Source organism: Lissotriton helveticus, chromosome 2_1 (genome assembly GCF_964261635.1).
Source record: "Lissotriton helveticus chromosome 2_1, aLisHel1.1, whole genome shotgun sequence".
Classification (NCBI taxonomy): domain Eukaryota; kingdom Metazoa; phylum Chordata; class Amphibia; order Caudata; family Salamandridae; genus Lissotriton; species Lissotriton helveticus.
This window is the reverse complement of record NC_136059.1, coordinates 1,244,498,482-1,244,515,559: the sequence shown is the minus strand read 5'-3', so window position 1 is coordinate 1,244,515,559 and position 17,078 is coordinate 1,244,498,482. Positions and strand designations below refer to the sequence as shown.

Sequence of the window (17,078 nt, the reverse complement as noted above, 5' to 3'; positions counted from 1 at the left end):
TCAATATATTTCAATTCATGGACAACTACAACAGAGCTGAACACTGATCTGCTAAACACAAGGGCTGGATTGCCCCCCTCTCCAACTTACTTCTACCTTTCTTCAATAGATCAGGAGGCAGCCTAGTGGTCCTTACGGCCAGAGTGGAACCCGGAAACTGTCCCTTTAAACTCACAGAAGGATTGGCTAATCAGTGTTTTCTAGGTTTGTTACAGGTGTTTCACTGTGTTTACCCAAGGTGGGGATGCTACCTTTCGACACATGGCACATAAGGAGACACGTCATGACAGCAACATTAATTTAGCACTGGAACTGAATCCTGGGGGTGAGGAAAGCTCGGGGGTGGGACCACAGGAACAAAATATCAACATCCACATGGAACCGAAATTCCTCACATGAAATATTCGGGCTTCAATGGCTACATCAAAGTTCATAGAGTGCACTCATACCTCAGGTTGTATGTCATAAAGATTGCTTTCTTACAGGAAACCCACCTCACAGTAGAGGAAGTGAATAAAGTGTGTTGACAGTGGAGGGGCCAGTTATTCTCTGCAACATTCTCTGCATATGCTAGGAAGGTGTTGATCTGGATAGCCCCTGGAGTACCTTACTAACACAGGACACCCATTGGCGACATGAAAGGGTTCTATATAGTGCTTTATGGTATACTGGATTGCTCAGAGATGCGTCTTATTAACACATACACGCCGAACATAGATGACCAGGGTTACTTCTCTCTGGTCTGTGACCAGATAATACCCTACCAAGATATTCCAATCTGGTGGACGAGAGACTTCAATTGTATACTGGATGGGCCAATGGATAGACACCACCCTTGCCCCAGTATTGGAACTTTCATAGATTCCCATGCTTTGTATCATTCCCCGTCGTCGGAATGGGAGCCTCGGTAGTATAAAAACCATAGAAACAAAAGAGAACCTAGGCCTAGGCCTCATCTCATCTTGTATCCTATCACCCTCTTTTTGTAAAAAGAGACCAAACTTTTGCCAGGACCAATCAGAACAGCCTCACCCTCTAGAACCTTCCTGAGAGAGCCCAGAGCCTCAGATTTTTCTACCGCACGTTGTGCTAGGGAGTCTCCTCTTTCTCACTTTCTGGTTGTTTCTTCAACTTTTTCTTCAAAACTTCGAGATGTCTGACAAGGAGAAGAAGGCCTTGTTTAGGGCCTGTGCCTCTTGTGGGAAAAAAACGCCTGTTTGTGGAGGATAAGCATGAGAACTGTATTTATTGCCTCTATCCGGACCACAAGGCCACAGAGTGCAAGATCTGCAGGACTTTCTCCACAAAGACCCTTCGTGACAGAGAAGGTCGACTGTTAACCTGGCTGCAGAAAATGAAGACTCGCAAGGAGGTGATCTCTTCAGACGAGGAGGATTCCACATCTTGTGCTTCCTCCCACAGATCAAGAAAGAGGGGTAGGTCTCCTACTGCTGCTTCTACTTCGGAGGCCCCTCTTCATGCCTCTCACAAGATCTCTGATAGGTCTGAGAAGGCTGGTCCCCTTCAATCTCCTCACGGCAGTGCAAAGGAGAGGCAGGGACAGGCTGCTGGTGGTGTTACAGCCTTAAAAGACAAAAAGGAGGTTGCTCTTCCTTCTCCTCCGTCCAAAAAGAGTAAATCCAGTGACAAACACCCTGATGTCACTTCTGGATCTGGTCAGGACAAAAAACAGCATCCGTCGACGACGAAGACACCAGGTACGTCGACGACGGTTACATCTGTGAAAGTTCCCGCTGTTTCTGTTCCGCCGTCGACGGGCTCGTCGGCGGCTGGTTTGCCCTCGACGACGACTTCGTCGGCGTTTAAGATCCCGAGTTCGTCGACGCTGACGACTTCATCGTCGACGACGATGACAGGCAAGGTGCTGTCGACGGCTTCGTCGACGACGAAAACTACGTCGACGACGACCACCACTTCAACGCCGACGAGGATGGTGATGACGACGAGTTCGTCTACGAGACCGTCGACGACATCGTCGACGATGAAGATTGTGTCGACGAAGAATGTGATACCGTCGACGATTCCGCTGGTGGCTCCGCCGTCGACGGCGGCTCCGGGGACGACGGCACCGGCGACGAGCCCGTCGACGGGCCAAAAAGTGGTGTTGACAATTCGGAAGATGAAAATTACGCCGGAAATGACTTCTCCACGACGAGTCTCTTCCCATCTCCCAACAATGCTGCTGGATGATGATTCGGAGGAGGAAGATGAGAATTATGGGCCGGCATATAGTCCTTCAGACTTACATGTTAAGACACAGGACACGGACACGGAGGAGTATGGTGAGCGGTCTGATGGCCAGCAGTTCCATCCGTATGTTCAAGAGGAACAACGCACACCGGTCTTGGGAGAAGGCATGGTGGCCATGCCCTCTTCACTTATCTCTGATTTGCACATGATGATTCAAGATTATCGCAAACGGTTTCCGTCGGAACCGCTTGGACACTCTGCGGCTCCTACGCCTCCAATCCAGCCACAGGTGCAATCGACTACTAGTCTTCCGGTGGTCTCCTCTTCACCACCGCCAAGGTCATCGTTGGTGCGGGTCCGTACACCAGACCCCTTACCAGTTCAGCAGGTCACTCAGGATACCTCTTCGGATGAGGAGGTGGTTCAGGTGGATCCCGTGGTTGATCCGTTGCAGGACCCAGACTTGGATCAGGGGGATAGTACACCACATGACCCGGACGCCTCCGGTCGTGACACGTCCGTCTCCCCTCCGGTGGATATAGGTGGTTTTCATCATCTGATGGAGCGGGCTGCAAAGAGATTTGGTTTGCCTATTTCAAGAGAGGAATCGGAATGTTTCCTGTATGACTTTAAAGAGCAATCTCAAAGATCGGTCAAGTCTATTCCCATCATTGAGCATGTATGGGAGGAGGGCATAAAGATCATGCAGAGTCCAGCCACGGTGATTCCAGTACTCCCCAGGCTGGAAAAGAAATATAAAGCTCCGGAAGGCAGTCCAGCTTGCCTTCTTGGTCAACCGAAGCCTGACTCAGTGATTTCTCAGGCGGCACAGAGCAAGTCAAAGAATCCGTCCACACCGTTGACCACACCCCCGGACAAGGACGGCAGACGGCTGGATAATGTTGGAAAACGGTTTTCCTCTATGGCCAGCTTGCTAGTTCGAGCGGCGAACGCTCTTGCCATCTTAGGCCGTTATGACCGCCAGATGTGGTGCGACATGGAACCATTCGTGGAACTATTACCAGAGCCCACACAGGAGGAAGCCAAGAAGGTGCTGGCGGAAGGGGAAAAATCTTCGGCAGAAGTAATTGACTGCGCAATGGACATTGCTTCCACGGCGTTTCGGGCCTTGGCCGGCTCCGCTGTGTTACGGCGTCAGGGTTGGCTGAAGGCCACCTGGTTTCGTCAGGAGGTCCAGAACAGAATCCTGGATCTCCCGTTTGATGGGGAGATGCTGTTCGGGAAACATGTGGACGATACCCTCCAGAATATAAAGAAGGACACAGACACGGCAAAGTCCTTGGGCTCACTCTCCTATCGCAAGGTCCCCTTTAGGGGTGCACGAGGTAGAGGATTTGCGTCTTACAGAGGAAACCAGCAGCGATATTCCTCACAGTCCTCCCAGTCCTATAAACCACAGTACTCAAATCAGCGACAAGGGCAATCAGCATCTTTCTCTCGCAACCCTCCGTGAGGCCGTCAACATCGGCAAGGTCGTGACAACACCAAACGACAATAGCAGCCTCCCGGCTCTACCTACTGTTCCTCCCCTCCCAATAACATCAGTGGGGGGCAGGATATCACTTTGTCTGGACAGTTGGAAGTCAATCACTTCGGACCAGTGGGTCCTAAACATCGTAGAGAGTGGCCATACGTTGGAGTTTCACAACTTTCCTCCAACACGAGCTCCGGGCGCCACCCGCACAGGACATCTGAGATTACTCCATCTAGAAGCCCATCAGTTGTTCCTCAAAGGAACGATAGAACCGGTACCGTTCTCTCAGAGGGGTCGGGGGTTCTATTCAAGATTCTTCCTGGTGCGGAAGACTGCAGACACTTGGCGTCCCATCCTCGATCTTCAGGAGCTCAACACCTATCTCGTAAAGCTCTCCTTCAGGATGGTCACTCTCCAGGAAATTCTTCCTCTCTTGAATCCGGGCGACTACTTGGCGTCGCTGGATTTAGAAGACGCATATTTCCACATTCCAATACACCCAGCTCACAGACAATACCTTCGCTTTACAGTGGGAAAGAGCCATTTCCAGTTCAAAGTGCTTCCATTCGGCCTTCGGTCGGCACCGAGAATGTTCACCAAGGTATTGGCACCGGTGGCAGCTTTTCTTCGACGACAATCTCTCGAAGTTTTCCCTTACCTGGACGACTGGCTCGTCAAGGCACCATCGTTCCAGGAAACCTCGCAAGCGGTGTCTACTTGCCTCCAGTTGTTCCGTTGCCTGGGCCTTCAGTTGAACGAACGCAAGTCAGTCCTACTGCCTTCCACGACTGCCAGATTCCTGGGGTCAGTGTTGGACACCACGCAATGTACAGCTCGTCCCTCAGAGGAGCGGCAACAAAAGTTGATGGTTTCAGCTCAACTACTCTGCCGCAGAAAGTTCCTGTCGGTCCGCCAATACAAATCTCTTCTCGGATCGATGTCATCCTTTAATACCGCATTGCAGGCTGCGAATGCGTCCTCTGCAAGAGGAGCTAGACAAGCAATGGCGCCAGGCAGAGGGGTCATTCAACGACAGAGTGGTAGTGACATCAACGATGAGGACAGCGAGCGAGTGGTGGCTTCTGAAATCCAATATCGCCCAAGGTCTGACGTTCAGGACTTCGCCTTCACCCATGGTAGAGACAACAGACGCTTCCTTGGAGGGCTGGGGTGCAGTTCTCCGAGAGCTTCAGGTCAGTGGCCACTGGAGTCCAAGACAGCGCCAGTGCCACATCCATTTCCTAGAGTTGACGGCCATTCGGTTGGTCCTGCAGGCTTTTCTGCCCAGAGTGCGCAACCGCTCAGTGCTGGTCCGGACGGACAATACGACGGCCATGCACTATGTCAACAAACAAGGAGGTACCAAATCGCAGACTCTGTCCTCAGAAGCTCAACGGATTTGGGACTTCGCGATTCTCAACAACATCACTCTGAGAGCCGAGCACCTGGCGGGAACGCTCAATGTCAAGGCGGACGCCTTGAGTCGACAGACGGAAGTGACTCACGAGTGGGAGTTGAATCAATCCGTTCTAGACAGGGTGTTCTCGGTTTGGGGGCAGCCAACCATCGACCTCTTTGCTTCGCCGGAGAACGCCAAATGCCGGTTCTACGCAAGCAAAATTCACCATCAGGGGTCCCTGGGGAACGCTCTTTCGATGGCTTGGTACAGCGCGTTCTTCTACGCTTTTCCTCCAATTCCCCTCATTCCTCGAGTTCTCAAGAAATTGAAGGCAGAACCCTGCAAGATGATTCTAATTGCTCCAGCATGGCCCAGACAGTTCTGGTACACAGAACTCCTGAGGCTCTCCCAAGCTCCTCCAATTCACTTGACGCCCATTCCGTCCCTTTTGTCCAGGAGTCAGGGACAGGTTTACCACCCGGACCCGAGGTCGCTTCACTTGACGGCGTGGCTCCTGAACACAGAGAATTCAGTCATCTAACACTCTCGCGGGAATGCAGAGAGGTCTTGGCTCAAGCCCGAGCACCAAGTACCAATAAGACTTACAAAGCCAAATGGAAACGATTCTGCTTGTGGTGTCATCAGGAAGGTCTCCATCCTTTCACTTCCCAACCTCATCAATTGTTGCAATATTTGCTATCTCTGGCTAAGTCGGGCCTGGCACATTCATCGCTCAAGGTACATCTGGCAGCCATATCACGGTATCGGCGCAGTTCTTCAGGTCCTTCCTTATGGTCCTCTAGGGTTGTTAAACAATTCTTGAAGGGATTATTCCGTATGTATCCGCCGGTCCGGCCTCCTCCGCCGGTGTGGCAGCTCAACATTGTCTTGGCGCAACTCATGAAAGCTCCGTTTGAGCCGGTGCACAAAGCAGATTTAAAGTTCCTATCTTGGAAACTAGCCCTTCTTGTGGCTCTCACATCAGCGAGGAGAGTGGGTGAGCTTCAGGCACTCTCCATTGTGCATCCATTCCTGCAATTTACAAGAGAAGGTCTTGTACTTCGGACCAATCCCAAATTCATCCCTAAGGTGCCATCTGAGTTCCACTTGAATGAACCCATAATTCTAAAGTCTTTCTTTCCGCACCCTTCTACGCCTGCGGAGCGTATACTACATTCTTTGGACGTTCAACGATGCTTAAAGTTTTACTTGGAGCGCACACGTCCCTTTCGAAAGTCAACTCAAATGTTTGTGTCATTCAGCGCACCTCGCAAAGGGTTGTCTTTGACAAAGAGTGGCATTTCCCGCTGGATCTCCAGTGCGATTCAATTCTGTCATCAGGAAGCAGGCAAGCCACTGGACGGAAGAGTCTGTGCACATTCCACTAGGTCGGTGGCATCATCTGTGGCTCTCTTTTCGGGAGTTGCCATTAAGGACATATGCAGGGCAGCAACGTGGAGCAGTACTCATTCCTTCACGAAACACTACTGCCTGGAGTCTGCAGGACGAGACGACGCGGCTGTTGGTCAAGCAGTCCTGCGGAATCTGTTTCATTGAGAGGTGAGCTTTCCCTACGATCCCTCCATCCTGGTGAGCACATTTTGTTTGTTTTGCTATGCTATATGTATTGCTTATATGGTTAGGTGTTGCCATGTATTTCCAAAATGTGTTCTTGGGAATTTACTGCTAGCTACTCTGATACAAAGCATGGGAATCTATGAAAGTTCCAATACTGGGGCAAGAAAACAAGTTATTTACCTGTAACTTTGGTTCCCCAGTATTGGTAACTTTCATAGATCCCATGCGCCCGCCCGCCTCCCCTGGGAAAGCTCAGTCTGTTACAGAGTTAGTGGCGGTTTGCACAACGGCTACGAAAATCTGAGGCTCTGGGCTCTCTCAGGAAGGTTCTAGAGGGTGAGGCTGTTCTGATTGGTCCTGGCAAAAGTTTGGTCTCTTTTTACAAAAAGAGGGTGATAGGATACAAAATGAGATGAGGCCTAGGCCTAGGTTCTCTTTTGTTTCTATGGTTTTTATACTACCGAGGCTCCCATTCCGACGACGGGGAATGATACAAAGCATGGGAATCTATGAAAGTTACCAATACTGGGGAACCAAAGTTACAGGTAAGTAACTTGTTTTCATTTCGGCAAGGTATAGGGGACTCTATGGCACCTATATGGAACACAATCGGGAGTCAGCAGACGGTAGACGAACTGAATGGGAGGCTGTTAAGGTGGTGGTAAGTGGGGAATGCATGGAAACACCCAATTGGCTCCACAGCTCGCTCTCCATTGGACGGACCACAGCTGCGTTCACTTCAGCTACAAACAGACCACGACCCACAACCCTCCACAACCTATTCCTCGAAGAAATTGGAACAAAATCACCACCGACCAACTCTTCACTTCACTTAACCTAAACCCTCCCGCCATATCTTCGGACCCAAACCAAGCGGCCACCAAATTCACACAATGGATCTCCCACAGCGCTGACGAATTAGCACCCTTGAAAAACCATCAATTCAAACAAGGTAGCAAAAAGGCCCCCTGGTTCAACGATGACCTTAAGAAATCCAAGAAGCTATGTCGTACTCTCGAGAAAACCTGGAGAAAAAACCAACCACTGACAACCTTGCCACCTTCAAGAACGCCACACGCAAACACCACCAACTGATCCGATCCACCAAACAATCAGCATTCAAGGATCGTCTCGACAACAACGCCCACAACAGCAAGGAACTATTTAACATCGTCAAAGAATTTACCAACCCCTCCGCCGGCTCCAACGACATCACTCCCTCCCAAGACCTCTGCGACTCTTTATCCTCTTTCTTCCACAACAAAATCGCCGACATACATAACAGCTTTGAAAACCAGCCCGAAGAACAGTCCACCCCACCCACCTTCGAACCTAAACAACACCCTAACAACCTCTACGCCTGGAACCCAATCACTACTGAAGACACCATCCGCCTGATGAACTCCATCCACTCAGGTTCGCCTACCGATCCTTGTCCCCACCACATTTTCAATAAAGCAGACTCCATCATCGCACCCCATCCCCGCGAGGTCATCAACTGTTCCTTCAACTCCGCTACCTTCCCGGAAAGCTGGAAACACGCCGAACTAAGCGCCCTTTTGAAGAAACCCACAGCTGACCCCACGGAACTCAAGAACTACCGCCCCATCTCGCTCCTCCCATTCCCTGCCAAAGTTATCGAAAAAGCCGTCAACAGCCAGCTCGCCACCTTCCTCGAATCCAACAAATCCCTCGACCCTTCACAAGCCGGCTTCAGAGCCAAACATAGCACCGAAACCGCCCTCATCGCAGCAACTGACGACATCCGAACACTACTGGACAACGGAGAAACAGCTGCCCTCATACTACTCGACCTCTCCGCCGCCTTCGACACAGTCTGCCATAGCACCCTCATACAACGCCTCAGCAACGTTGGAATTCAAGGAAAAGCTTTGGACTGGATCATCTCGTTCCTCGCCGGAAGAACCCAGAGAGTCTGCCTCCCCCCAAATCAGAAGCCACCGAAGTCATCTGCGGCGTACCTCAAGGTTCATCTCTCAGTCCCACCCTCTTCAACGTTTACATGAGTCCCCTCGCATCCATCGCGCGACAACACAACCTCAGCATCATCTCCTACGCAGAGGACACCCAACTGATCCTCTCCCTCACCAAAGACCCAAACACCGCAAAATCCAATCTACACGAAGGAATGAAAGAAGTAGCCGAGTGGATGAAGAACAGTCGTTTAAAACTAAACTCGGACAAAACGGAAGTCCTCATCTTAGGATCATCCCCCTCTGCCTGGGACGACTCTTGGTGGCCACCGGCCCTGGGTACAGCACCCATACCCACAGATCACGCACGTAACCTGGGCTTCATCCTGGACTCCTCCCTCTCAATGACCAGACAAGTCAACGCTGTCTCATCTTCTTGCTTCAACATCCTACGCGTACTCAAAAAGATCTTCTGCTGGATCCCCACCGGGACAAGAAAGACAGTCACCCACGCACTGGTCACGAGCCGACTTGACTACGGAAATTCCCTTTACGCCGGAACCACAGCTAAACTACAGAAAAAACTCCAACGCATCCAAAACGCCTCAGCCAGACTCATACTGGACATACCCCGTCAAGCTCACATCTCCGGTCACCTGAAAGACCTCCATTGGCTCCCCGTCAACAAGAGTATAACATTCCGTCTCCTCACCCACGCACACAAGGCCCTCTACGACCTAGGACCCGAATGCCTCAACACACGACTGTCCTTCTGCACACCCACCCGCCAACTACGTTCAACCAATCAAGCCCTCGCCGCAATTCCGCGCATCCATAGATCCACCATGGGCGGAAGATCCTTCTCCTACTTAGCGACCAAGACCTGGAACTCCCTCCCCACTCCCCTCCGCCTCACACAGAACCACCTCTCCTTCAGAAAGCAGCTTAAAACATGGCTATTCGATAAATAATGCACCCTCCCTCCCTCAAGCGCCTTGAGACCCTCTGGGTGAGTAGTGCGCTATACAAATTACTGAACTTGAACAGGCAATTACAAAATGATTTAAACAAGCAGAGGACCTCTTAAATGGTATACAACAACTGGGATCCAACAAAGCAGACCTCCTTGATGGACAGTGTGTGGTGGATACGACTTGGGACACACTAGACAGGCTGGGATACCCTAACTATAGGCAGAGGTTACATGCACAGGGTGACCAGTCAGGCCTGATGCTTGCCTAGCTGTTAAAACAGGAGAGGCTCTCTCCCACTATCCACACAGGAAGAGGTGTGGCGCCGCGGCCAGGGCGACTGACGCTGGAATCTGGGGACCACGGTTCGATCCCCGGCTCCGGCGGCAGGTTAGCCCAGCACCATGTGACTCTGGGCAATAGCTCGCTTAATCTTCCCGACGGCCCCCAGCGCCTAGAGATCCTTACGGGTGATTGTGCGCTTTACAAATGTGGACTTTACATTTGTTTTATACACTTGGGACCAGACTGATGACTCGGAAAGCTGTAAATGAATTCCTAGGACAGTACCTTGGAGAAGTCTCTTGGAGACCACAGCCCCATCAAACCGCAGCAATAGCCTACTTTCTGTAGGGTATAACAATGCCGCACCTCTGAAGGGCTCAAACACTGGAATTAAAAAGGGAATTACACCCAGCGAAACTGCCAGAGGACCGGCATGTCAAGAGGAAAGTGCAATCCTAGACTACATAGAAAAAGGTCCCACAATAAAAACTCTGAGGCAAGAGGTATGTTGAGGCATCTATATGTGAAAAACAAGGGCCCCCTGAATAGAAATAACGATTCCTAGGACAGGGAAATAAACAGGTGTGTGAAAACTTCCTAGGCAATCAAAAACAAGGAAACTAATGCAAGGAGGGACGGACAACGAAATAAATGCATATACATACAGGTATTATTTATTTATCAACAGACATATTTTATACACAAGGTTGTTTAAAAAAGACAATTCATAAATCACAACAACAAAATAGATTATTAAAACCAATACTAACCTTGTGTATAAAATATGTCTGTTGATAAATAAATAATACCTGTATGTATATGCATTTATTTAGTTGTCCGTCCCTCCTTGCATTAGTTTCCTTGTTTTTGATTGCCTAGGAAGTTTTCACACACATGTTGAGGCATCTATACAGCATTGAAGCCCTTCCCTTACCTTGGGACTAGTGATCCCTTTGACATCTAGTGGGCTGTACTGCAGAGGATCAGTTAAGTCAACTTGATAGGATGTGAGGGTATGGCGCTCCTAGAGATATTTATAAAACGGTCTTATGCAGGCCAAATTTGGCTTGTAACATCTAAAATGATTTAATCTGCTTACCCTGCCGCATTTCACCCAATTTTGAGATTCTGATTTGGTTCCACTGTCTGATCACGGTCAGCTGGGTGCTATGCTTCAGCCAACAACCACACCACAGGGGTGCCTCTTGGGTCACTTTGCCATACCAATTAAACCATTGAAGAACCCTGTGCCTTTGGAAGTGACGGGGCACAGGCTTACCAAATGTAAATCCTAGGGGGTTGTCACTACCCATTAAGTCTCCTTTTTATGCTGGACCCTCCAGTTTCCCAAAGAATCAGTCTTTCAAAATAAGAATATACGAAGCCAGAAGTATAGACTGATAAATGCCATGGCCACCCTGCGGTCAAATGTGAACTCTACCCACTTAACAAGAACTGTGCTCAGGAGCTGCTTTGACCAAAGAAATAAACATGCCTCTGCTTGCCAAATGTCAATGTAGGCACCTTACCTGTATACGATCTCCCTACCCAGGATATTCAGAGGGCGGCTAGCTCAACTCGTCATATCCATTTGCAGTGTAGTCACAGGTAGAGGGAGATTCAGGTTCTTGGCACAATTAGGGTCCTGTGTAACGTGCATCCCAAGTTATTTGAAACTCTGACTTTAAGTACATAGGCATGTCTGTTAATTCATTAAGCTAGAACCTCCCTTAATGGAAACTAAGAACAACTTTCTCCAGTTGCCCCACACACCATGGGCTTCGCTGTTTAATTGAAGCTTTTTAAGCAACCTGGGCCTTGGTTCTTGATTTCAGCCCGTAAGAGCAGCAAATCCTCTTCATAAAGACCAATGTGGTCTTCCTCCCCTCTGCACCATTAAAAGCCCTGTACCTGAGCATCTCATCTGAGCTAAGACTCTAGTGGCTCTGCCTCCGATACGAAAAGCAAGGGTGGCAAATGGCACCTCTGCCTGGTGCCTCTTCAGTTAGAAGCAAAATGTAAAGGACAGTGAAGCCTAGACCATTGAGGTAGCGCCTGTGCACAGAGGTGCGTGTTCTTTTCTCTACAATTTCAATGATTATATTCACGCCTTAAAGACCTGTCCCCTTGCATCAAGTCAACCCTCCCAGTCACTCTCCCCTGGTAAACTTAGAAACGTTAATAATTCAGAGAATTTGCTACATTACACAAAACGATGTTGCGGCTAAAATAGGTTTGCGATGTTTATAGGCTACAAAGTGAAATATTTCTATACTAATTGTAAAGTCTGGGATCCTTACATTTATGCTGTGGAATATCCAAGGTACGCACATTTATGAACTGTACTGAAGAACTAGTATTACAGGTACGTAACATTCTCCTGTGCACCTGGTATTCTTTATAGCACAGTATCCTTGTCCTTTGGCAATGGGCATATAATATGGTTAAGTCAATACTTTACATCCCTTGTCACTAATAAGCAGAAATATTACGTAAGACCCTAATTCGCAATATATTTATCTTTTTGTATGTGTAAAATAACATGTGCAATATGTTATTAATCTGTCTGTCCTTAACTGTACTCTTCGTCAATTTGCTTATAATCTGCCCATCTTTCAGTAGCCGTTGTCTAAGTGGCTGCTTAAGATGTCATTTACAATATGAGACAAATGACATTGTGGCATTTTTGTTGTCGTTGCAGGGATGATGCTGTCTCCTAATACTCCCGGAACACCACCAAAGACCCTATCAATCTCTGACAGTGGAGGTATTGGTTCAACTTTAACAACACAATCACCAAATAAAATAGCTATATCACCGCTGAAGTCTCCCAATAAGGTGAAAACCTTTTAAAAACCTATTTGGGTTGTTAATTGTGATTTTATAACGGTCACTCGATAGTTTCCATTACCTATATTTCCAGCTGCCCTAACATATGAATGTTTCCTTTTAAAAAGCCTTGTACATTTTTCGCTTTGTTTCCCCCACTACTGTCATGTGACGGTCCTTTAAATATTGTTATAATTTCTCTAACTGTAAAGGCTTAAAATACGCATGCATCAACAAGTATGGTTGGGTAGTTAGCACCTGTTAAATACTCCATTTTACATCAAAGATATTGATTGAGACATGTCATGAGGTTTATAACAAATCATTGTGTTTTAAGCACTCACTTAAGATTGAGGATTCTGGTTGACGCTTAGCTCTTTTTCCCCCACACTAGTCTTCTACTTTTGCTGAGCACTCATAGTTTCCAAATCTGTGCTTACAAAGGTCATGCAGTCTAGGTTTTTGTTTTTGCATTTTGGCTTCTTGTACGTCTCATTTTACACTACAAAAACATGACGATTTTACACTACAATAAACATGACGACAAATTCTGTAATGCAATGAAAAAACCTGTACGTTGGTGCAGTTTACCTTTGCACCATACTACTCGTATTTGGTATTTTTAGTGAGTTTTCCCCCTGGCTTTGTATACTGAAGTAGAAGACCACACTACACAAAATTGGTCAGGTCTAGATGGATCTATATTGGACGTACAATGCCACATATTCAACACTTTGGGCTTTCGCTGGGAAACTACCAGGCTTTTCCATTTCCAGAATGTATGTCCATACATACAGCATCACGATTCTGTTAATACCACCATGTTCCACAGAAACGCACTTGCTAGCATGCATACAATAGATATTTGGGGTGGGAGTTGGGTTGAAGGAAAGAGGAGGTTGCCAGTTATAGGGAATGGATTTTTGGTTTACTTCTTGGGCAATGTGCTCCTCACCCAGGGGTGCAGGTAGAAAGACCCGCACCCCTGAATGAACTCTCTTAATCTTCTTTCAACTGTCCCTCATCCTTGTGATTACTTTTGTTAAATTTTGCTTTCTTGGAGTTTGCCTTCATTTCAGCAAAGTTGTGTACACTGCTGTAGCACCACTATAAATGTGAAACCAGTTCTGCAGTCATCATGAGGATGCAAAGCCTTTCAGGGACAAACATACAGAAAAGTCCAATATCATGCAATGGTAGGGAAGGATGGTACTGCTAATCGACAAGCAGGGGCTATTGACTTTACAATCCTGATTCTTTCAGCTCCAAATGTGAGTCATAACTCTTAGCCTACTGCTAAATATCTTCACGCACTCCTTGAAGAACATAGGGTATACTTAATGCTTAGATGGACAACACCCAAATCCACATTTGCATCCACGTGCCACATAGAATGTAAAGAAGAATCAGGTTTCTAAACGGATCCAATATAGAAGTCCTTGTGTTAATCGTGGCAAACAGAGACCATCCTTTTTGTCTAACCTCCTAAACTTGGTTCACCTGCAGCCACAGAAATGGAGGCAAACCCTGGGAGTTCTAAATTGACCTTTGAGGAGATTAGTGAAAATCCTAGTTCTTGTGCGTTTTTGAAGAGCTCCACACTTGAAAACATAGAAGTCTGCCGACAGGATGCAAAGACTGTAGAACTAGGCATCTGGACTGTCACTAAATGTCTGGAAATGCCACCATGTAAACCCAGCCTAGAAGCACCCCACTGCTCCTGGAGGATTTGCAAATCCAGTTTAAAATTCTCTGTACCATCCATAAGCTTTGAAAAACACTGCTCAGATGTTTTACCTCGCCCTACTACTTTGGCATGTTCCCAAAATGATTTTAGGTGAGTGTATGGCTTCTTAATCTTATCTAAAATCTTATCTAATATATTAGACCTGTGCAAATAAAATATGACTAGATGTGCCTTGCAAAGATGAATAAGAAACTTAGCTGATAATAGAGGCCATTCTAAAAACATTGAGATATGTATTCAACATACAAATGAAAGAGCAAGTGAAAATGAACTGAAAATAGAATAGTTGAACCAGTTCTGTGGGGGCTGGAGCGGCGAGATGGTGGGGTGTATTGGCTTGGTTTGTAAATAACTGGTACAAGCGGCATCAACAAGGGACCAGTGGCTCACAACAACAACAAAAGTGGAACCAGAGGGTACTAGTGCCAACAAATACCAACACTTGCGCATCCACACATGAATAACAAACAACCGCACCAACCAACAAGACCGCCAACTTACCATCATTCTCACACAGCGTATGCTTGACAAAATCCCTTGTCCATCACTGCTTGAATGATGGTAAAGCATGGTAAAATGGCACTGTCAGACACCACACCATCATAAATACCCCTTCCCCCTCAGTTTAGATAAAATTGGAAAGCCTTTTGGTTCAACTACCAAAGTGCACAAATACCAAAAAACCCTAATCAAACTCACTTTACTTTCTCACAAAGCATTGTGAATCAAATTGTACACATTTATACTAACCACGCAGAGCCAAAAAAGTCATAGAACAAAAAAACAGACATAGTCAAAAGACAATTCTCACGCTCATTCTCAAAGATTACAGGTTACAGTTAGGAAGTAAAATTTTAAAAAGCCTAAAAATTCACTTAAAAAAATCAAAGGTTACAGGGACATTATAGTCTGCAAATAGAATTTAAAAAAACAGTTTGGCTCAGATTTCAATTGTACAAAACCATAGAAATTCAGCAGTTATAGGCGTACTGCTTATGGTGGGCACTTTTTTCCAATATGTATATAATTTCAAAGTAATCCAAAGCAAGCGGGTAACCAGGCCTAACGCAAACCAATCCTGTGACAAACGTGTATGCATACTGCCCTAAAATGTGAGTAAGCTCATCATAGCTCGTCATCTTGTCATTTGCTAAGTCCAAATGTTAATTATGTTACCACCCAACTCATAATACTAATTTGAAAATAGAGAGCTGGATGATGAGATTGGCACATTAAAAAATATATTTCTGTTACTCAGCATGTGTAAATATCCTATTGTCTGTATTACCAACAAGGCTATTGAAACATTAATCGTACAGTTATGTTCATAGCTACACAATTAATCACACCTTGGTTGGTCTTTTTAGTCCTAGGTTTAGAATAAATATTCACACCAGTTAGATGTATCCCTTTTTTTTATTTTTACCACATTGCATGTCGTGCACATTCCAAAATGCTCATTACAATTGATGCAGAATATAAATTGCATAGATAACAGGATTGTTGATGGTGTGTTCTGGTCGAGAAAAGTCTTTTAAATTCAGAATTTCAATGCTGTTGCTTGGTAACCACTGTATCTCACTATAAACTTAATTATGCAGTTGGCAAAGCATTGGACAGTGTAAATTCCATTTTAAATATCACACTAGAGTTATTCTAGATAGTGTTATATTTAGCGTGGTGATTTCTTTATGTACTAGTGTACCTATTGTATGAAGTCATTCATGCGTATACGCCGGTGTGTGTTACTGCTGGTTTAGTGTGCTGGCATATAAGATTAGGATAATCTTTTCATAGCTAACCCAAGTATTGTGTTTATATTCCTGTATGCCTTGTTACGTTGTCAGTGTCCATTTTGCTCATCAGCAGCTGCTACCTAAAAAGGAAGGTGGTGGGGCAGGTAGACCGGGGGGGGGGGGGTTAGAAGGAGGTGTGGGGTGGCTGGGGGATTAAAAAAAAAAGAAAGTACCATTTACCTTCCGCTCCTCCTCCGTTCTCTCTGGAGCAGCCGGGAACCAGGAAGCGAAGTAGCCTCCCAGAATCCCATGGCCAATCACATTGTGGTTGGTCTGAGCGCCATGGTTCGGTGCTCGGACAGGGGCTGGGCATGTTATCAGCCCAGGCTGTAGTGCAGTCTGGGTGGAGAACATGCAAAGTGCACATGACACTTTAGCCGGCCAAAGCGCCATGCACACTTTTGGTGCTGCTACCACACTTCCTCCTTGTGAGGTGCTGGGAGCCCAGCCCCGCCCCTTCAACTGCAAGCTGATTACAAAAAGCAAAATGATAATAATATTCAAAGCTCCTCTGCCTTAGTGGAGCAGCCGCCTTTGGTTTTGCTGCCATGTTATGAACATTCAGTTTGTTACGGTTTGAAGGGTGTGGATTTGAATGATTTCTTGGCTGGCTGATCCTCCTGTCCACGTTGGTCCTGGTGGGGTATATTAATGATGTATTCGAGGATCTATTTCCTTTTGACTTTAAACTCAGAGTAACTGAATTAAACCTGACCTTATGAACCTGCGGCCTCCTGGGGAAGTTAACTGTGTTGCGGATAGTTCAGTGCAGAGGACTATTCTGTGTCAAGAGAGCACATGGGGGCAAAAGTTTGATTTTTAAAAGGACTTTT

At 46.9% G+C, this 17,078-nt stretch overlaps 1 protein-coding gene across 1 annotated transcript in view; it reads left to right on the top strand.

Moving 5' to 3' along the window:
* Positions 1-17,078, top strand: part of LIN54 (lin-54 DREAM MuvB core complex component) — a 427,221-nt gene that overhangs the window by 191,075 nt on the left and 219,068 nt on the right. Inside the window, exon 4 of the mRNA XM_078676187.1 lies at positions 12,575-12,711. Within this exon, the coding sequence (XP_078532313.1) occupies positions 12,575-12,711 (137 nt within the window). The remainder of the gene's footprint in view (positions 1-12,574; positions 12,712-17,078) is intronic.